Raw genomic sequence first — 22,129 nt, forward strand, 5'->3', positions numbered from 1 at the left:
CCACCTAGCCACCCTCGATCCCTGGCCCTGAATGCCAGCATTTCTAAACTACTGGCCTATGAAATGCTGTCATTTAGGCTGGTGGACACAGACAGCTTCAAACAGCTCATGTCGCTTGCTGTCCCACAGTATGTTGTTCCCAGCCGCCACTACTTCTCCAAGAGAGCCGTGCCTTCCCTGCACAACCAAGTATCCAATAAAATCAAGTGTGCACTGCGCAACGCCATCTGTGGCAAGGTCCACCTAACCACAGATACGTGGACCAGTAAGCACGGCCAGGGACGCTATATCTCCCTAACTGCACACTGGGTAAATGTAGTGGCAGCTGGGCCCCAGGCGGAGAGCTGTTTGGCGCACGTCCTTCCGCCGCCAAGGATCGCAGGGCAACATTCTTTGCCTCCTGTTGCCACCTCCTCCTTCTCGGCTTCCTCCTCCTCTTCTTCCACCTGCTCATCCAGTCAGCCACACACCTTCACCACCAACTTCAGCACAGCCCGGGGTAAACGTCAGCAGGCCATTCTGAAACTCATATGTTTGGGGGACAGGCCCCACACCGCACAGGAGTTGTGGCGGGGTATAGAACAACAGACCGACGAGTGGTTGCTGCCGGTGAGCCTCAAGCCCGGCCTGGTGGTGTGTGATAATGGGCGAAATCTCGTTGCAGCTCTGGGACTAGCCAATTTGACGCACATCCCTTGCTTGGCGCATGTGCTGAATTTGGTGGTGCAGAAGTTCATTCACAACTACCCCGACATGTCAGAGCTGCTGCATAAAGTGCGGGCCGTCTGTTCGCGCTTCCGGCGTTCACATCCTGCTGCTGCTCGCCTGTCTGCGCTACAGCGTAACTTCGGCCTTCCCGCTCACCGCCTCATATGCGACGTGCCCACCAGGTGGAACTCCACCTTGCACATGCTGGACAGACTGTGCGAGCAGCAGCAGGCCATAGTGGAGTTTCAGCTGCAGCACGCACGGGTCAGTCGCACTACAGAACAGCACCACTTCACCACCAATGACTGGGCCTCCATGCGAGACCTGTGTGCCCTGTTGCGCTGTTTCGAGTACTCCACCAACATGGCCAGTGGCGATGACACCGTTATCAGCGTTACAATACCACTTCTATGTCTCCTTGAGAAAACACTTAGGGCGATGATGGAAGAGGAGGTGGCCCAGGAGGAGGAGGAGGAGGAAGAGGGGTCATTTTTAGCACTTTCAGGCCAGTCTCTTCGAAGTGACTCAGAGGGAGGTTTTTGGCAACAGCAGAGGCCAGGTACAAATGTGGCCAGCCAGGGCCCACTACTGGAGGACGAGGAGGACGAGGATGAGGAGGAGGTGGAGGAGGATGAGGATGAAGCATGGTCACAGCGGGGTGGCACCCAACGCAGCTCGGGTCCATCACTGGTGCGTGGCTGGGGGGAAAGGCAGGACGATGACGATACGCCTCCCACAGAGGACAGCTTGTCCTTATCCCTGGGCAGCCTGGCACACATGAGCGACTACATGCTGCAGTGCCTGCGCAACGACAGCAGAGTTGCCCACATTTTAACCTGTGCGGACTACTGGGTTGCCACCCTGCTGGATCCACGCTACAAAGACAATGTGCCCACCTTACTTCCTGCACTGGAGCGTGATAGGAAGATGCGCGAGTACAAGCGCACGTTGGTAGACGCGCTACTGAGAGCATTCCCAAATGTCACAGGGGAACAAGTGGAAGCCCAAGGCCAAGGCAGAGGAGGAGCAAGAGGTCGCCAAGGCAGCAGTGTCACGGCCAGCTCCTCTGAGGGCAGGGTTAGCATGGCAGAGATGTGGAAAACTTTTGTCAACACGCCACAGCTAACTGCACCACCACCTGATACGCAACGTGTTAGCAGGAGGCAACATTTCACTAACATGGTGGAACAGTACGTGTGCACACCCCTCCACGTACTGACTGATGGTTCGGCCCCATTCAACTTCTGGGTCTCTAAATTGTCCACGTGGCCAGAGCTAGCCTTTTATGCCTTGGAGGTGCTGGCCTGCCCGGCAGCCAGCGTTTTGTCTGAACGTGTATTCAGCACGGCAGGGGGCGTCATTACAGACAAACGCAGCCGCCTGTCTACAGCCAATGTGGACAAGCTGACGTTCATAAAAATGAACCAGGCATGGATCCCACAGGACCTGTCCGTCCCTTGTCCAGATTAGACATTAACTACCTCCCCATAACCATATATTATTGGACTCCAGGGCACTTCCTCATTCAATCCTATTTTTATTTTCATTTTACCATTATATTGCGATGCTACCCAAAGTTGAATGAACCTCTCCTCTGCCTGTGTGCTAGGCCTAAATATATGCCAATGGACTGTTGCAGTGGTGGCTGACATGAAGCCTGATTCTCTGCTATGACATGCAGACTAATTCTCTGCTGACATGAAGCCAGATTGTCTGTTACGGGACCTCTCTCCTCTGCCTGGGTGCTGGGCCTAAATTTATGACAATGGACTGTTGCAGTGGTGGCTGACGTGAAGCCTCATTCTCTGCTATGACATGCAGACTGATTCTCTGCTGACATGAAGCCAGATTGTCTGTTACGGGACCTCTCTCCTCTGCCTGTGTGCTAGGCCTAAATATATGCCAATGGACTGTTGCAGTGGTGGCTGACGTGAAGCCTGATTCTCTGCTATGACATGCAGACTGATTCTCTGCTGTCATGAAGCCAGATTGTCTGTTACGGGACCTCTCTGCTCTGCCTGTGTGCTAGGCCTAAATATATGCCAATGGACTGTTGCAGTGGTGGGTGACGTGAAGCCTGATTCTCTGCTATGATATGAAGACTGATTCTCTGCTGACATGAAGCCAGATTGTCTGTTACGGGACCTTTCTCCTCTGCCTGGGTTCTGGGCCTAAATTTATGAAAATTGACTCTTACAGTGGTGGGTGACGTGAAGCCTGATTCTCTGCTATGATATGAAGACTGATTCTCTGCTGACATGAAGCCAGATTGTCTGTTACGGGACCTTTCTCCTCTGCCTGGGTTCTGGGCCTAAATTTATGAAAATTGACTCTTACAGTGGTGGGTGACGTGAAGCCTGATTCTCTGCTATGACATGCAGACTGATTCTCTGCTGACATGAAGCCAGATTGTCTGTTACGGGACCTCTCTCCTCTGCCTGTGTGCTAGGCCTAAATATATGCCAATGGACTGTTGCAGTGGTGGCTGACGTGAAGCCTGATTCTCTGCTATGACATGCAGACTGATTCTCTGCTGTCATGAAGCCAGATTGTCTGTTACGGGACCTCTCTGCTCTGCCTGTGTGCTAGGCCTAAATATATGCCAATGGACTGTTGCAGTGGTGGGTGACGTGAAGCCTGATTCTCTGCTATGATATGAAGACTGATTCTCTGCTGACATGAAGCCAGATTGTCTGTTACGGGACCTTTCTCCTCTGCCTGGGTTCTGGGCCTAAATTTATGAAAATTGACTCTTACAGTGGTGGGTGACGTGAAGCCTGATTCTCTGCTATGATATGAAGACTGATTCTCTGCTGACATGAAGCCAGATTGTCTGTTACGGGACCTTTCTCCTCTGCCTGGGTTCTGGGCCTAAATTTATGAAAATTGACTCTTACAGTGGTGGGTGACGTGAAGCCTGATTCTCTGCTATGATATGAAGACTGATTCTCTGCTGACATGAAGCCAGATTCTCTGTTACGGGACCTCTCTCCTCTGCCTGGGTGCTGGGCCTAAATTTATGACAATGGACTGTTGCAGTGGTGGCTGACGTGAAGCCTGATTCTCTGCTATGACATGCAGACTGATTCTCTGCTGACATGAAGCCAGATCCTCTGTTACGGGACCTCTCTCCTCTGCCTGTGTGTGTGCTGGGCCTAAATTTATGACAATGGACTGTTGCAGTGGTGGCTGACGTGAAGCCTCATTCTCTGCTATGACATGCAGACTAATTCTCTGCTGACATGAAGACAGATTCTCTGTTACGGGACCTCCCTCCTCTGCCTGGGTGCTGGGCCTAAATATATGCCAATGGACTGTTGCAGTGGTGGCTGACGTGAAGCCTCATTCTCTGCTATGACATGCAGACTGATTCTCTGCTGACATGAAGCCAGATCGTCTGTTACGGGACCTCTCTGCTCTGCCTGTGTGCTAGGCCTAAATATATGCCAATGGACTGTTGCAGTGGTGGGTGACGTGAAGCCTCATTCTCTGCTATGACATGCAGACTGATTCTCTGCTGTCATGAAGCCAGATTGTCTGTTACGGGACCTCTCTGCTCTGCCTGTGTGCTAGGCCTAAATATATGCCAATGGACTGTTGCAGTGGTGGGTGACGTGAAGCCTCATTCTCTGCTATGACATGCAGACTGATTCTCTGCTGTCATGAAGCCAGATTGTCTGTTACGGGACCTCTCTGCTCTGCCTGTGTGCTAGGCCTAAATATATGCCAATGGACTGTTGCAGTGGTGGGTGACGTGAAGCCTCATTCTCTGCTATGACATGCAGACTGATTCTCTGCTGACATGAAGCCAGATTGTCTGTTACGGGACCTCTCTCCTCTGCCTGTGTGTGTGCTGGGCCTAAATATATGCCAATGGACTGTTGCAGTGGTGGCTGACGTGAAGCCTCATTCTCTGCTATGACATGCAGACTAATTCTCTGCTGACATGAAGACAGATTCTCTGTTACGGGACCTCTCTCCTCTGCCTGTGTGTGTGCTGGGCCTAAATATATGCCAATGGACTGTTGCAGTGGTGGCTGACGTGAAGCCTCATTCTCTGCTATGACATGCAGACTAATTCTCTGCTGACATGAAGACAGATTCTCTGTTACGGGACCTCCCTCCTCTGCCTGGGTGCTGGGCCTAAATATATGCCAATGGACTGTTGCAGTGGTGGGTGACGTGAAGCCTGATTCTCTGCTATGACATGCAGACTAATTCTCTGCTGACATGAAGCCAGATTCTCTGTTACGGGACCTCTCTCCTCTGCCTGTGTGTGTGCTGGGCCTAAATATATGCCAATGGACTGTTGCAGTGGTGGCTGACGTGAAGCCTCATTCTCTGCTATGACATGCAGACTAATTCTCTGCTGACATGAAGACAGATTCTCTGTTACGGGACCTCCCTCCTCTGCCTGGGTGCTGGGCCTAAATATATGCCAATGGACTGTTGCAGTGGTGGGTGACGTGAAGCCTGATTCTCTGCTATGACATGCAGACTAATTCTCTGCTGACATGAAGCCAGATTCTCTGTTACGGGACCTCTCTCCTCTGCCTGTGTGTGTGCTGGGCCTAAATATATGCCAATGGACTGTTGCAGTGGTGGCTGACGTGAAGCCTCATTCTCTGCTATGACATGCAGACTAATTCTCTGCTGACATGAAGACAGATTCTCTGTTACGGGACCTCCCTCCTCTGCCTGGGTGCTGGGCCTAAATATATGCCAATGGACTGTTGCAGTGGTGGCTGACGTGAAGCCTCATTCTCTGCTATGACATGCAGACTAATTCTCTGCTGACATGAAGACAGATTCTCTGTTACGGGACCTCTCTCCTCTGCCTGGGTGCCGGGGCCTAAATATCTGAGAATGGACTGTTCCAGTGGTGGGTGACGTGAAGCCAGATTCTCTGCTATGGGACCTCTCTCCAATTGATTTTGGTTAATTTTTATTTATTTAATTTTTATTTTAATTCATTTCCCTATCCACATTTGTTTGCAGGGGATTTACCTACATGTTGCTGCCTTTTGCAGCCCTCTAGCTCTTTCCTGGGCTGTTTTACAGCCTTTTTAGTGCCGAAAAGTTCGGGTCCCCATTGACTTCAATGGGGTTCGGGTTCGGGACGAAGTTCGGATCGGGTTCGGATCCCGAACCCGAACATTTCCGGGATGTTCGGCCGAACTTCTCGAACCCGAACATCCAGGTGTTCGCTCAACTCTAATCATCGCCCTAAGTGTTTTCTCAAGAAGACATAGAAGTGGTATTGTAACGCTTATAACGGCGTCATCGCCACTGGCCATGTTGGTGGAGTACTCGAAACAGCGCAACAGGGCACACAGGTCTCGCATGGAGGCCCAGTCATTGGTGGTGAAGTGGTGCTGTTCTGTAGTGCGACTGACCCGTGCGTGCTGCAGCTGAAACTCCACTATGGCCTGCTGCTGCTCGCACAGTCTGTCCAGCATGTGCAAGGTGGAGTTCCACCTGGTGGGCACGTCGCATATGAGGCGGTGAGCGGGAAGGCCGAAGTTACGCTGTAGCGCAGACAGGCGAGCAGCAGCAGGATGTGAACGCCGGAAGCGCGAACAGACGGCCCGCACTTTATGCAGCAGCTCTGACATGTCGGGGTAGTTGTGAATGAACTTCTGCACCACCAAATTCAGCACATGCGCCAAGCAAGGGATGTGCGTCAAATTGGCTAGTCCCAGAGCTGCAACGAGATTTCGCCCATTATCGCACACCACCAGGCCGGGCTTGAGGCTCACCGGCAGCAACCACTCGTCGGTCTGTTGTTCTATACCCCGCCACAACTCCTGTGCGGTGTGGGGCCTGTCCCCCAAACATATGAGTTTCAGAATGGCCTGCTGACGTTTACCCCGGGCTGTGCTGAAGTTGGTGGTGAAGGTGTGTGGCTGACTGGATGAGCAGGTGGAAGAAGAGGAGGAGGAAGCCGAGAAGGAGGAGGTGGCAACAGGAGGCAAAGAATGTTGCCCTGCGATCCTTGGCGGCGGAAGGACTTGCGCCAAACAGCTCTCCGCCTGGGGCCCAGCTGCCACTACATTTACCCAGTGTGCAGTTAGGGAGATATAGCGTCCCTGGCCGTGCTTACTGGTCCACGTATCTGTGGTTAGGTGGACCTTGCCACAGATGGCGTTGCGCAGTGCACACTTGATTTTATCGGATACTTGGTTGTGCAGGGAAGGCACGGCTCTCTTGGAGAAGTAGTGGCGGCTGGGAACAACATACTGTGGGACAGCAAGCGACATGAGCTGTTTGAAGCTGTCTGTGTCCACCAGCCTAAATGACAGCATTTCATAGGCCAGTAGTTTAGAAATGCTGGCATTCAGGGCCAGGGATCGAGGGTGGCTAGGTGGGAATTTACGCTTTCTCTCAAATGTTTGTGAGATGGAGAGCTGAACGCTGGCGTGTGACATGGTTGAGACGCTTGGTGACGGAGGTGGTGGTGGTGGTGTTGGTGGTACATCCCCTGTTTGCTGGGCGGCAGGTGCCAACGTTCCTCCAGAGGCGGAGGAAGAGGCCGAGGCGGCAGCAGCAGAAGAGGTAGCAGGGGGAGCCTGAGTGACTTCCTTGGTTTTAAGGTGTTTACTCCACTGCAGTTCATGCTTTGCATGCAGGTGCCTGGTCATGCAGGTTGTGCTCAGGTTCAGAACGTTAATGTCTCGCTTCAGGCTCTGATGGCACAGCGTGCAAACCACTCGGGTCTTGTCGTCAGCACATTGTTTGAAGAAGTGCCATGCCAGGGAAGTCCTTGAAGCTGCCTTTGGGGTGCTCGGTCCCAGATGGCGGCGGGCAGTAGCAGGCGGAGTCTCTTGGCGGCGGGTGTTCTGCTTTTGCCCACTGCTCCCTCTTTTGCTACGCTGTTGGCTCGGTCTCACCACTGCCTCTTCCTCCGAACTGTGAAAGTCAGTGGCACGACCTTCATTCTATGTGGGGTCTAGGACCTCATCATCCCCTGCATCGTCTTCCACCCAGTCTTGATCCCTGACCTCCTGTTCAGTCTGCACACTGCAGAAAGACGCAGCAGTTGGCACCTGTGTTTCGTCATCATCAGAGACATGCTGAGGTGGTATTCCCATGTCCTCATCATCAGGAAACATAAGTGGTTGTGCGTCAGTGCATTCTATATCTTTCACCGCTGGGGAAGGGCTAGGTGGATGCCCTTGGGAAACCCTGCCAGCGGTGTCTTCAAACAGCATAAGAGACTCCTGCATAACTTGAGGCTGAGACAGTTTCCCTGGTATGCATGGGGGTGATGTGACAGACTGATGGGGTTGGTTTTCAGGCGCCATCTGTGCGCTTTCTGCAGAAGACTGGGTGGGAGATAATGTGAACGTGCTGGATCCACTGTCGGCCACCCAATTGACTAATGCCTGTACCTGCTCAGGCCTTACCATCCTTAGAACGGCATTGGGCCCCACCATATATCGCTGTAAATTCTGGCGGCTACTGGGACCTGAGGTAGTTGGTACACTAGGACGTGTGGATGTGGCAGAACGGCCACGTCCTCTCCCAGCACCAGAGGGTCCACTAACACCACCACGACCATGTCCACGTCCGCGTCCCTTACTAGATGTTTTTCTCATTGTTATGGTTCACCACAACAACAAAAATATTATTTGGCCAAATGTATTGTATTCAAATTCAGCGGGATATAAATTTGAGGCCTAGTATTTAGGCGCTGGGTGACCGGTATGGATTTACTAACAGAATTAGACTTGGAAATGCACAGAAGCGTGTGTGTGTGAAGTTATTCTGAATGACCCTATGTGCACCTTCAATATGATCTACCCTTTTAGGGATAGATTTCAAATAGCTCTGATATAGCAGAAACCACTAAATTATGAAATTGCTAAATTGGGAATTGTACTTCAACCCAGAACAAAAAATGTGCTTTGACGGACACTAAATAACTTTCCCAGCCACAACAGGACAGCGGTAACGAGAGATTTAGCAGGATATAAATTTGAGGCCTAGTATTTAGGCGCTGGGTGACAGGTATGGGTTTAGTGACAGAATTAGACTTGGAAATACACAGTAGCGGGTGTGTGTGAAGTTATTCTGAATGACCCAATGTGCACCTTAAATATGATCTACCCTTTTAGGGATAGATTTCAAATAGCTCTGATATAGCAGAAACCACTAAATTATGAAATTGCTAAATTGGGAATTGTACTTCAACCCAGAACAAAAAATGTGCTTTGACGGACACTAAATAACTTTCCCAGCCACAACAGGACAGCGGTAACGAGAGATTTAGCAGGATATAAATTTGAGGCCTAGTATTTAGGCGCTGGGTGACCGGTATGGATTTAGTGACAGAATTAGACTGGGATATGGCCAAAAAATAACCACACTATTGCTGGTTAAATGCACTTGGTGACGGGCGCAGCTTGCCCCTGATGTAGTATATGGCCAAAAAATGAACAGACTATTGCTGGTTAAATGCACTTGGTGTCACAGCTTGACCAACCACACTACTGAGGGTTAAATGCACTTGGTGACGGGCACAGCTTGCCCCTGATGTAGTATATGGCCAAAAAATAAACAGACTATTGCTGGTTAAATGCACTTGGTGTGACAGCTTCACCCTGATGTAGGCTTTAGCCAAAAAACAACCACACCATTGAGGGTTAAATGCACTTGGTGACAGGCGCAGCTTGCCCCTGATTTAGTATATGGCCAAAAAATGAACAGACTATTGCTGGTTAAATGCACTTGGTGTGACAGCTTCGCCCTGATGTAGGCTTTAGCCAAAAAACAACCACACCATTGAGGGTTAAATGCACTTGGTCGCAGCTTGGATGCACTTGGTCGCAGCACCGCACAAGACACAAAATGGCCGCCGATCACCCCAGAAAAAAGTGACTGACAAACGGTCTGGGCAGCCTAAAAACAGTGAGTGAGCATTTGAATTTCAGCAGCTCAATGATGCACAGCTGCAGATCGATCGATTAATCAAGTGAAGTCCTTTGGAGGAGTTAATCTGCCTAATCTCGCCCTACTGTCGCATCCGCAACCTCTCCCTACGCTAATCAGAGCAGAGTGACGGGCGGCGCTATGTGACTCCAGCTTAAATAGAGGCTGGGTCACATGGTGCTCTGGCCAATCACAGCCATGCCAATAGTAGGCATGGCTGTGACGGCCTCTTGGGGCAAGTAGTATGACGCTTGTTGATTGGCTGCTTTGCAGCCTTTCAAAAAGCGCCAAGAAAGCGTCACAAAAGCGCCAAGAAAGCGACGAACACCGAACCCGAACCCGGACTTTTACGAAAATGTCCGGGTTCGGGTCCGTGTCACGGACACCCCAAAATTCGGTACGAACCCGAACTATACAGTTCGAGTTCGCTCATCCCTAATCACAATCCATAGTCTAGTATAAGCACTGCCCTAATACTACAGTCAACTGTAAGCTCTATAGTATCTCAGTCCACAGTCTAGCATAAGCACTGCCCTAATTCTACAGTCCATTGTAAGCTCTATATTTTCTCAGTCTATAGTCTAGTCTTAGCACTTTGCTGATTCTACAGTCCAGTGTAATCTCTGTATTATCTCAGTCCAAAGTCTAGTGAAAGCACTGCCCTGATTCTACAGTCTAGTGTAAGCTCTAAAGTATCTCAGTAGACTCAGGGCACTGCTTACACTAGGCTGTTAAGTGTTGACTTATAGAGTTAATTTCTTAGGCTATGTTCACATCACTGGTAGCCCAATCCATATAGCCTGTCCTGGCATAAATGTCGGTACCGCTCCCAGTCACACCCATGGGAGTCGACCAACATCTTAAGCATCTGCTTTAAGGTGCCGTTAAACCGTTCACACAGGCCGTTGGTCTGTGGGTGGTACGGGCTGGTTACCAGATGCTGCACCTGTGTTTGCCTACAGAGGGACTCCATCAATTGCAACATGAACTGGGTCCTCCGGTCGGTGAGCATTTTCTGGGGAAAGCCTACTCTGGAGAAAATCTCCATCGAGGCGGTGGCCACCTTGTCGGCCCGAATAGATGACAAGGCTACGGCTTCCGGGTACCGGGTGGCATAATCTACTACCATCAATAGGAACCATTTCCCGGAGCTGCTGGGAATAGACACCGGCCCAATCAGATCCACAGCCACCCTCCTGAAAGACTCTTCAATTATGGGCAGCATTACCAGTGGGGCTTTGGGGCGCAGCTCCGCCTTCCCCACCCACTGGCAGGTGTCACATGAACGGCAGTAGGCAGCCACATCATCCCCCATCTTCAGCCAGTAGAAATGCTGGGCTAATATGGCCTTTGTCTTAGTGACCCCTAGGTGTCCAGGCATCAGAATCTCATGCGCAACCTGCAACAACTCTATCCTGAACGGATAGGGTACCACTAGCTGTCGGTCCCTAGGCCACGCCTCCGGTGAGCTCCTTGAGAGCGTTCAGGCTGGCATCAGCCACTAACGGCGCCTATAACTCCTGACCGGATGTGGCCAGTATAGACAAGACTGCCATGTTCTCCGTCAGGTCCTCAGGACCTGTCTCCTGGCCTCTGCCACCGCTGGTAGTGCCTGCTTCCCCTTGGGCTTCCAACCAAGTCACCAGTCCAGATGGACTAACCAGGCCCTCTGACATCCCAGTTGTGGAGGAACCCGGCACTGAGGCTTTACCTGGGAGCCCTACTTCTCCTGGGACAGCCCTGACCTCATTTGCATCCTCCTCCTCCACAGCTGTCTGCCCCCTGCTGGTCCCCTCAGTCACCACACTAGAGGACAACAGGTTCCAGCATGCTTGCTGGCCACACCCTTAGGCCTCAGCACAGCTGGAGTGAATGACCCCCTCCCCACTAAGGGAAGAGGCACACATTACATTCCCCACCCCCACATCCCCATCAACAGGCATGTTATGAACATTAATAGTATCAACAGGGGGTGAACATTGCATCACATTCTAGGGGATAGGACCTTGGGGTGTCAGCGGCCACGTACTTAGACACAAGCTGCCCCAGGTCCGTCCCCAGCAGAACACTGGCAGGGATATTTGAGGATACCCCCACCTCCCTTACTCCTCGTCCAAATAGACCTTGGCGATGGGCAGCGCTGGCTCTACTCCTCCAATCCTGGAGACAGTAAGGGCTCTCCCGGGCAATAAATTGTGGGGTGCCACCAGTTCAGGCCGTACCAGAGTCATCTCAGTGCCGGTGTCTCTAAGTCCCATGGCCACTGCCTGGCCCACAGTGACTGGTTGAAAATTGTCCAGGGACCTCCCACCACTCACACACAACACAGTGGATGGTTTCCGGGTCGATGACTGGGATGGGTCCCTTGGGCGCTGTGGACACATGGCCTTGAAGTGTCCTGGCTGCTTACATAGGTGGCAGTCGGGATTCCCCCACCGACGTGGAAAGTGAAGCAGGGGCCAGTGCCCACTTGGGTCTAGGGGCAGGAGTAGCAGGTGCAGCGCGTGTCTTACCCCCTCTCCAGCTGACAGGTTTCCGGGCCTCTGAAGTCCTGTTGTTAGTGTACTCGTCAGCCAGGGCTGCTGTTGCAGAGGCCCCTTTTGGCTTCCAGTCACGGAGGTACTGCTGAAGGTCCTCTGGGCATTTCCACAAGAACTGCTGTGCGGCGGTGAGCTCCTTCAGCTGTTGGACGGTAGAGAGCTCCAATCCCGTGGTCCATTGGTCGACCTCTCTCAGCAGGGCCCGCATGTGATTGGCCCAGCTTTGGGTAGGCCCCCGCTGCAAACTTCTGAGCTTTTTCCGGTACGACTCAGGGGTTAAGTTGTACCAGAGCCTGCTTGATGTCCTCATAGCTCAGGGTGGTCTCGCTGGGCAGGTACCTGAATATTTCAAGGGCTTTTCCCCTGAGACGTGGCATTAGGAATCTAGCCCATTGGTCCTCTGTCAGCTGGTACTGATGGCAGGCCGTCTCAAACGCAAACAAAAAGGTGTCCAGGTCCCCATCTTTGTCCAGTAGAGGGAAGTCCTCTGCCTGTAGTTTTGGAATCCGCATCTCTGGAGACTCACATCAGGCTGGGAGGGCTGCTGGAGTTGGAGCTGGAGCATTTGTAGCTGGTGCTCGCTCTCGGCCTGCTTGCAATGTTCTTGCTCGCGATGCTCTGCAGCCTCTGCTTGCTCGTAACGCTCTGCAGGATCTCGTAGGAAGCCTGGTCTCCAGCCTGGAAACGGTCTAGTTCAGCCTGCCTGGCTGGGGGGAAGGGCAGGTGGAGTGTGGCCCACCACGGACCTCACCGCCGGAAACTGGCTCCTTGGGAAGCTTTGGCTGTGCTCCCCCTCACCTTGAAGAAAGTCGCCTTCCACCTCCTCTTGGCCCTCTATCTGGACTGCGTCCTCCCCGCCACCATTCCTAGCATCGGCCATCTCTTTAGCCTTGCTTCTGTTGAAACTGGCCATCATTGCCATGGATGATCACTGACACAGACAGCAACCTGATGCACACACACACCTTATTGCATTTGCACTCAGACTGTCTACTGTTGAGCTGATCTTAAGACTCCTGCAGCAAAATCTACTGCTAATAGTCTTTAGTGTCTGGGAGTATGGCTGCCACCAATTTGTGGCTAATACCGCACCTCGCTGTCGCCGGACGTCAAATCCGTAGAGCCAGTGAGATATGGTATAGTCACTGGTTACCAAGGTGTGACATTATGCCGTCCCTGAGGAGCAGGTAAGGTCCGCTTGGTACAGTCTTTACAGACTCCTCCTGTCCACACGGGCACATAGAGGCAACAAGCTGAGGGAGCCTTTTCACTGCCCCAGTGAAGCAGCACTTCCTCATCCCGGGAAGACTGCCATTAGCTTCTCCTTTGATATAAGCCCGATTCGCTAATGGGATTATATAGGGTGAGAAACTAACCTGCAGTAGCATATAACTAGGCTGAAACAGGAACGGGGGATTCGTGATCGAGATACCAGAACAGCACAAGATTAAATTATATATTTAATTGCCTTAAGGGCTCACTAGACATAACATAATATACACAGAAAATATATACAGTAAATACAGATGGCGTGGTACAACAGGGTTAAGCAGGACACCAAAAAAGAAAACAGGGCCAGCACACAATAATATTATATATAGACTTTATTAGCGTCTCCAAACGAGACAAAGAACAATAAAATACACATGAAAGACAATATGATGGTGGCTAAAGAGCACACCAGATGACATGGAGCACCACTAAAGGCTCATCCTATTATGGCAAATAAATTCAAGGAGATAGCATGTATTATGCATATGAGCCAAACAGGATGTAAAATACATATAGTCAGGCAGGACTATCAGGACAGAGTAAAGGTGTCATACAATATTCAAGAAAGAGATATAAAGTGCATAGTGCAAAAGTAACAAAGTATATAGATCGCTCAGACTGAATTGTCCGCAAAGGAGCCATACTATAGATACCTGAGTGGTGCACTAACAACCCCAACGTACGTTTCACGCAAGCTTCTTCAAGATGAGATGTTGAATAATAGTGATGAATAATGGTGATGAATAATGGGCTTCTGTAAGGCTTGGCTGTAGTCACATGGGAGGCAGTGATGTCAGCCGTTTCCAGGTCCCTTCCAAAAACGTATGCAGCGTGACCCCCCCCCCCCTTCAGAAGAAAGACACACCTGCTGGATTGCGTGAGCCTTTTGAACTGTAGCCGAACCCTCCCCTTTCCGCCTCTGGGAAGGATCCCCCCTCCCTGCTGGTCCGGGCAGCCCAACGACCCACAAAAACCCTTTAGGGTTCATAGCTCTAGACCAAAAGATCACATTGAGATGGTTCTGGCACCAACGGACCCGCCTGGGTTCTGGCTGGCTGGGTGGAGGTGTGAAATTGTACGCAAGTGGCCTGTTTGGCCTGGACTTCCTGTAGAGTTCTCTGACCTCTGCTATCTGGCTGCGTTTTGAAGCAGGGCCCTTCTGTGGAGTTTGATTTCCTCTGCACACTTCTGGAGCATATGGCAGGAATGAAATCATACTCCATATTCCTCACAGCTTGTATCATTAAGAAATTTTTCATGGCCTTTCTATTTTCATATAGTTGGTCATACATATAGAGGGTAGAATTCCAACGGGTGGAAACGTCGTATATAAGCCTCTGTTGGGGGATGCCGTTCTGCCATTGTAGCTTTGCGGTGTACGAGTGGCTGAAGTGCAAGCAAAGTTTCCTGGCCATTTTTAGGATGTCTTGCAGATAGGTGGAAGATTTCAGAAAACGCTTGACAACCAGATAGAACATGTGCGCCATGCAGGGAACATGGTTCATCCCTCTTTGATGCAGCGCCGACACCATGTTCTTCCCATTGTCGGTCACTATGGTTCCGATTTTGAGTTGTCGCGGAGCAAGCCAGAATTCGATTTCTTGATGAAGGACACGGAGCAGTTCCTCCCCTGCTTGACTCCGTTCGCACAGGCAAATGAGGTACAGAACAGTGTGACACCACCATGCCCTGCACATGTGGTATTCTGGTGGGGCACTGTGAATTGTCCCTGCAGTGGAGGTTGAGGACACAGTGGAGGATGAGGAGGCAAAGACGGACATTGTCGCAGGACCAACCGCGTGAGAACATGGAGGTGGAAGAGGCATCACCTGGCCAAGTTGCTGGTGTAGCTGGGCAGGAACCACATTTATCCAGTGGGCAGTAAACGACATGTATTGTCCTTGACCGTAGTTATAGCTCCACACGTCAGCGCTGCTGTGCACGTTTGCAGACACTGACAGGCTAAAGGACTGGCCCACCTTCTGTTCTACATATTTGTGCAAGGCTAGTACTGCCTTTTTTGCAAAGAAATGACGCCTTGGAACTCTCCACCTCGGCTCGGCACAAGCCATCAGTTCTCTGAAAGGTGCAGAGTCCACCACTTGGAAAGATAGGGACTGCAGCACAAGCAACTTGGCCAGGAGCACGTTCAGCTTCTGCGCTGTTGGATGAGACTGTTGTCTCTTGGAAATCGCTCCGGTGATCGATTGCTCATGGAATGATTGACGAGGAGTAGGAGGGCGAGGAGCAGGAGCATCAGAACTGGTCGACGATGGGAAGGACAGACTCCCTTCAGCTGAGGTGGTGGAGCCTTTACTGCCTGAAATTGGGTGCGTGCCATTGGGTGATGCAGCGGTTGCTGTGGCAGGCTGGACCACCACACCGGATCCATGGTTCTCCCAGGCCACTTTGTGGTGACGCTGCATATGTTCACGCAGGGCCGTGGTGCCAACATTGGCACCCTGGCCACGCTTCACCTTCTGCCTATAGATTCGGAAAATAGCCATACTCACCTCCTCCGACTGCTATCGCCACTGCCTCCATGAACCCCTGCACATCTACTTTCCGGGCAGGTAGGCTCCTGCAAAGTGAGTGGTCTACCCCGGGCATGTTTGTCTCCCGACCTCCCACTGCTGCCACCCTGCTGACTCCTGGCCATGCTACCGACTTGCTGGCTCCACTGCTGCCTCACGCACAAGGTGCCACCCTCTTCTCCCGATGATGATGAAGCCCCTTCATCACCCGACTCTCAATTGCGATTGGCTACATCATCTTTGAGTAGTGTCTGCACGTCACTGATGTCCTCCTCAACGGTCTCTGAGCCTGACTGCTCGCAACACCAGCTTCCACACCACTCTCCTCATCACCACTTGCCAGCCTACCAGAGGAAGCGGCGGATGTCTACTCCAGATCTTGGCTGGGCAGTAGCTGCTGACTTTCCTCTAGTAGCTCATCCTCTCTGTATAGTTGAGTTGAGCCCACAGCATATTATACTTCTCTGGCTGAGGGAACAGAAAAGGACAGAGGCAGGTTGAGGACAGGTGAGGGCACATTGCCTGCTCCCGGGCGATGCCAACTAAGGGTTGTGTCTGACGAACCCACCGACTCTTGGCTGGGGGTGTCCGATGTCACTTGGGACGAAGTGGATGACTGAGTCAATTATTCAAGCATCACTAGGTTGCTGGTCAAGACACGACCACTAGATGACACCGGGAGCTCAAGCCTCTTCAAGTGACCCCTGCTGCCATGCCCCCTTACTCTGCTGTGACCTGAGCCTGCGCCAGAAACATTTAGGACTCTGCCACTCCTCTGTGCAGAGCCTGGCACTTCTTTGTCTGACTTACTGTTAGTTCAAATAAATAAATAAAAAGGAAATTAATACACCCCAAAAAAGGCTGTAATTTTCTCACTTCACCACACAACAGCTAATAAGCCCCTATTTTTATCCCCGCTAATACACCACAAAAAAGGCTTTAGAACATATAACTGCACCACTCAACGGCTAATAAGACGTAGAAATGTTTCCTAGTAAGGCTAAGTTCACATCAGCGTTCAGCCTTTCCGTTCTCCTGCTCCGCTATATGAGCAGGAAAACGGAAATGACAAATTAGGCACATAACTGAGCCGAACGAAGCCTACGGACCTATAGACTATAATGGGGTTCCGTTCGGCTCAATTATGTGCATAATCCATCCTTTCCGTTCTCCTGCTCCTATAACGGAACAGAAGAATGGAAAGGCTGAATGGTGATGCAAACTCAGCTATATATACCCTGTTAATAGCTCTATCACACAGCACTTGTACCCCAATAAAAAGAACAGTTTGCTGGAATTACAGAGGTATCATCTACTGCAAACCTGAAAGCAGCAGTAAAATGGCAATTTGGATCTTAGTCAGTGCAGCAAGGTGTAATAGTATCGCTCCTATTACCCAGGCTGTACACTCTCCTATTGCACCTTGTTCTCCTTTTATAGTGTAGATGATGCCTCCCTATCCTTTCCCTACACCTTGAATAATCTTTCCCTGAACTTGTAAGTAGTTTTTTTCAGCACAATAAATTCTTTCCTAGCGCTGTATCTAGCGCCTGCTGACGTCTCTCCCTGCACTAAGTGCACTGGAAAATGGCAGAATCCAAGATGTCTGAGGCTATTTATAGGGCTGTGACATCACAGGGCTGGCTGGCTGCTGATTGGCTGCATGCATGGCATTGTGGGTGATCCCTCGTTCCCAGAGTTCTTTGCTCCATGTACTAACACATGCAGCAGCGATTTTAGGAAAAAATTTGATTTGTTACCAATGAAGCATCAGGAAATTCAGATTCGGTGCAAATCAAAATTTTCCTGAAATTTGGATCGAATTCCACTTCGTTGGATTTGCTCATCTCTAAATGTTACATTCTTGTGAAAATATTTATCTTTTACTAGACAGAGGCAGAGTTAAGTTCCTTCTAGGTATCTCCTTAGTTTGTCTTGGTAGAACTGTGAAGTGGACAGCACTGCTACCATGGATTCTAGGCTTGGACTGGGATATATGGGAACAGGTAAATCACCTGGTAGGCCCCTGACAAAAGTGGGCCCCCAGCACAACATCTTAACCAGCCTATATAGCCACATAAAAAAAAAAAAAAAACTGGATAGATTATTTAACAAACCTCCCAGTTTATTATTATAGACACATAAGGTGATGACTTCTAGATACAGAGACATGCCAGCAAGCATCCACTTTCCCATGGGCCCAAACTTCTCAAACTTGTTGCAGAGATCCCCATAGTCAATCATCTTGAGTAGGGATAAGCAAATCGACTTCGGATGAAATGTAAACGGAAAAAATGTGACTGAACTGAAGACCCCCAGATGCATACTGAACGGATTGCTCTCAATTCAGAAAGCATTAGGATAAAACTTTTCCCAATATTGAGCCCCTAAAGAAAAACGCTAGTGGAAAAGTACCCTTAAATGATTAATGTGCCACTATGACATCTTACCTTCCCTCAGGTCCTGCTGGAGTTCCTCCCGGACTTTCTTCTCCCCTATGTCCTCTAGAAGACTCAGGGTCATCTCAGCCCCATAGGCATATCTGTAATATCTATTGATCAGATCAGCAACGTGTTCTGGATCTTTCCCGGTCAGTTCATCTATAGGAATATTCTTACATTCTTCTCTGACTTCCCAGACACTCAGTTTCTGTATGAATCTCTGGAAACTTAAATCCTCCAGCTTCTTCAGAGCCCTTACTAGGACCTCCTGTAATGTCAGCACCATCCTTATATCACAGCTAGGAGATTTTTGATGTGAACTGGGGTATCACGTCTTCCTTAGAGAAAATACATGTTTTAATATCAGAAGTAAATATTCTCCATTTATCAAGTTTTTTTTTGTAGCAAATCTAGTAACTTGTTAAATGAAGTGATCAACACATGTTAATGTGTGTGCTATGTATCATGGAGGCTGTGGTGTCTCTACCTGTATCATTAAGACAGACATGGATTAAGTAGTATCTGTTCTATCTGTACCGGCAATATTCACAGGGAGAGACAGGTGGACTGTACTATCTGTACCTACATCATTTACAGGGAGAGACAGGGAGGCAGTACTATCTGTACCTACATCATTTACAGGGAGAGACAGGTGGACTGTACTATCTGTACCTACATCATTTACAGGGAGAGACAGGGCGGCAGTACTATCTGTACCTACATCATTTACAGGTAGAGACAGGGAGGCAGTACTATCTGTACCTTCATCAATTACAGGGAATAACAAGGAGACAGAAGTATCTGTACTTACATCATTTACAGGGAGAGACAGAGAGGTAGTACTATCTGTACCTACATTGTTTACAGGGAAAGACATGGAGGTAGCACTAGCTGCACATACATAATTTACAAAAAGACACAGGAAGGCAGTACTCCCTGTATCTATATCATTTTTTCAGGGAGAGACAGGAAAGCAGTAATGTCTATATCTACATCATTTACAGGGAGAGACAGGGAGGAAATACTATCTGTACATACATCATTTAAAGAGAAAGACAGAGAGGGAGTACTATCTTTACCTACATCATTTATAGGGATAGGCAAGGAGGTAGTACTATCTGTAACTACATAAATTACAGAGAGAGACAGGAATTCAGTACTATCTGTACCTACATCGTTTGCAGGGAGGCAGTACTATCTGTACCTACATCAATTACAGGGAGAGACAGGCAAGCAGTACTATCTGTACCATATCATTTACAGGGAGAGACAGGGCGAAAGTACTATCTGTACCAGCAGTATTTACAGGAAGAGACAAGGAGGCAGTACTATTTGTGTCTACATCATTTACAGGGAGAGACAGGGAGGAAATACTATCTGTACCTACATCATTTACAGGGAGAGACAGGGAGGCAGTACTCTCTGCACATACATAATTTACAGAGAAAGACAGAGAGGGAGTACTATCTTTACCTACATCATTTATAGGGATAGGCTAGGAGGTAGTACTATCTGTACCTACATAAATTACAGAGAGAGACAGGTATTCAGTATTATCTGTACCTACATCGTTTGCAGGGAGGCCGTGCTATCTGTACCTACATCATTTACAGAGAGAGACAGGGAGGCAGTACTATCTGTACCTACATTATTTACAGGGAAAGACAAGGAGGCAGTACTATTTGTACGCACATCATTTATAGGGATAGGGAAGCAGGCAGTACTATCTGTACCTACATTGTTTACAGGGAGAGAAAGGGAGGTAGAACTATCTATACCTACATAATTTATAAGGAGAGACAGGGAAGCAGTACTACCTATACCTACATCTTTTACAGGGAGTTATAGCTTGAAAGTACTATCTGTACCTATTCCTTTTGTAGGAAGGCAGTGCTATCTGTACCTACGCATACAGTGCATCATTAAATCTTAAAGATTAGCAAAACGGAGTGGCTCTACTACTCCGTGGGATAGAGAGGTGCTCAATATCTAGGTGTGAACTCCAAACACCAGAAAGTAAAAAATTTAAGTAATATTGGAGATATGGCACTCAATATCTGGAAAGTTTGCTCAAACAAGTCACTTTATTGATGCAATAACTTTTTAAAGAAATAATTAAAATGTCATACAAAGTACGTAATTTGTACAGAAATTAAATAACATAATGATAAAACGTCACAATTGACAGTGTAAAAAATCACTTATAGTGTATATATACACACATCAGACAGCGAATGGGTGCTTGTCTCTAATCTGATTGAATGGATCCAGAAAGTTAAATTCCCAACACTAGAGCACTGATTGTGTTATTGCTCAGTAATTTTCAGTTGAGAAATTAATCGAATGTCACCATTAATTCGGTATAAAATAATCGCCGATTATCATTATTGTGGTGCAGTTCCAGGATTTTTCGGATTTAATTGTAGAAGTTATTCCGAATATGCATATATCACAGTTCATGGAACTTATCGGATTAAAGTTCAGAAGTTGTTAGCTCTAGGTGGCGTCCCACCTTTTTTCGAGCTATTTAAATCCCTTACCTCCACTTCTCAATACGGTTTGTTCAGTCACCGTTTCCTCAGCGTCCCAAATATTCGATTTCTCCTTGCTTGTAAATCAGAGTGTATCACTCTGAGGAGTTTTCGAGCTTGATGTAGGACGAGTTGGTCACTTAGGAGGTTATTGGTAAGGGAGGTGTAGCTGTAGATCTCCTTGCGTACGCCAAAAATTGTGGTAATGTGGGGTCCAGAGTCCTCCCAGACGCGTTTCAAAGTCCCAAGGGGTGCTGACTTCTTCCTCAGTGGTGACCTGGCTCCCCCTAAACCACCTTTTTTATACCATCTTTGTTAATTAGTTACAGATGTCCCAAAGATCAGTCCTGGATCACAATCCAGGTACCATAGTGACAAAATATGGTCTGGATTATTACAATATACTATACTCGATGATAAAATTGAATACTTTTAATAATAAAGTAAATTCAATCAGAGATATAGCTCCCACATTTCTTCCATAAGTATAATACATCGAAATCTTGCTATTTTTGAAAAAAACGCATATGCGGTAATGATGCGGTTTCCATGCGTTTTTTTGGGGTCGATGCGTTTTTTTCAGAAAAGCTGCTGAAATTACATCCTTAATCATTTACATAAGGGATTTAATGTTATTTGCTTCCTTACTCTCATTATTCACAATAACATGAATTAAAATGTATAAATGAATATAAAAATATTTAATTAATAAAAAATATAGTAAATATAGTAAATAAATGCACCTTCACATATTGAAACCGCATATGCGTTTTTTTCAAAAATACAAGATTTCGATGTATTATACTTATGGAAGAAATGTGGGAGCTATATCTCTGATTGAATTTACTTTATTATTAAAAATATTCAATTTTATCATCGAGTATAGTATATTGTAATAATCCAGACCAGATTTTGTCACTATGGTACCTGTATTGTGATCCAGGACTGATCTTTGGGACATCTGTAACTAATTAACAAAGATGGTATAAAAAAGGTGGTTTAGGGGGAGCCAGGTCACCACTGAGGAAGAATTCAGCACCCCTTGGGACTTCGAAACGCGTCTGGGAGGACTCTGGACCCTACATTACCACCATTTTTGGCGTACGCAAGGAGATCTACAGCTACACCTCCCTTACCAATAACCTCCTAAGTGACCAACTCGTCCTACATCA

The 22,129-nt window shown here is 48.7% G+C and overlaps 1 protein-coding gene across 1 annotated transcript in view; it reads right to left on the bottom strand.

The window, feature by feature from the left end:
- The window catches only part of LOC122929327, a 32,734-nt gene extending 14,022 nt beyond the window's left edge, over window positions 1–18,712 (bottom strand). The window contains exon 1 of the mRNA XM_044282854.1: window positions 18,436–18,712. Coding sequence (XP_044138789.1) covers window positions 18,436–18,712 — 277 coding nt within the window. The remainder of the gene's footprint in view (window positions 1–18,435) is intronic.
- Window positions 18,713–22,129: the final 3,417 nt, after the last annotated feature.

This window comes from Bufo gargarizans, chromosome 2 (genome assembly GCF_014858855.1).
Source record: "Bufo gargarizans isolate SCDJY-AF-19 chromosome 2, ASM1485885v1, whole genome shotgun sequence".
Taxonomy (NCBI): Eukaryota; Metazoa; Chordata; class Amphibia; order Anura; family Bufonidae; genus Bufo; species Bufo gargarizans.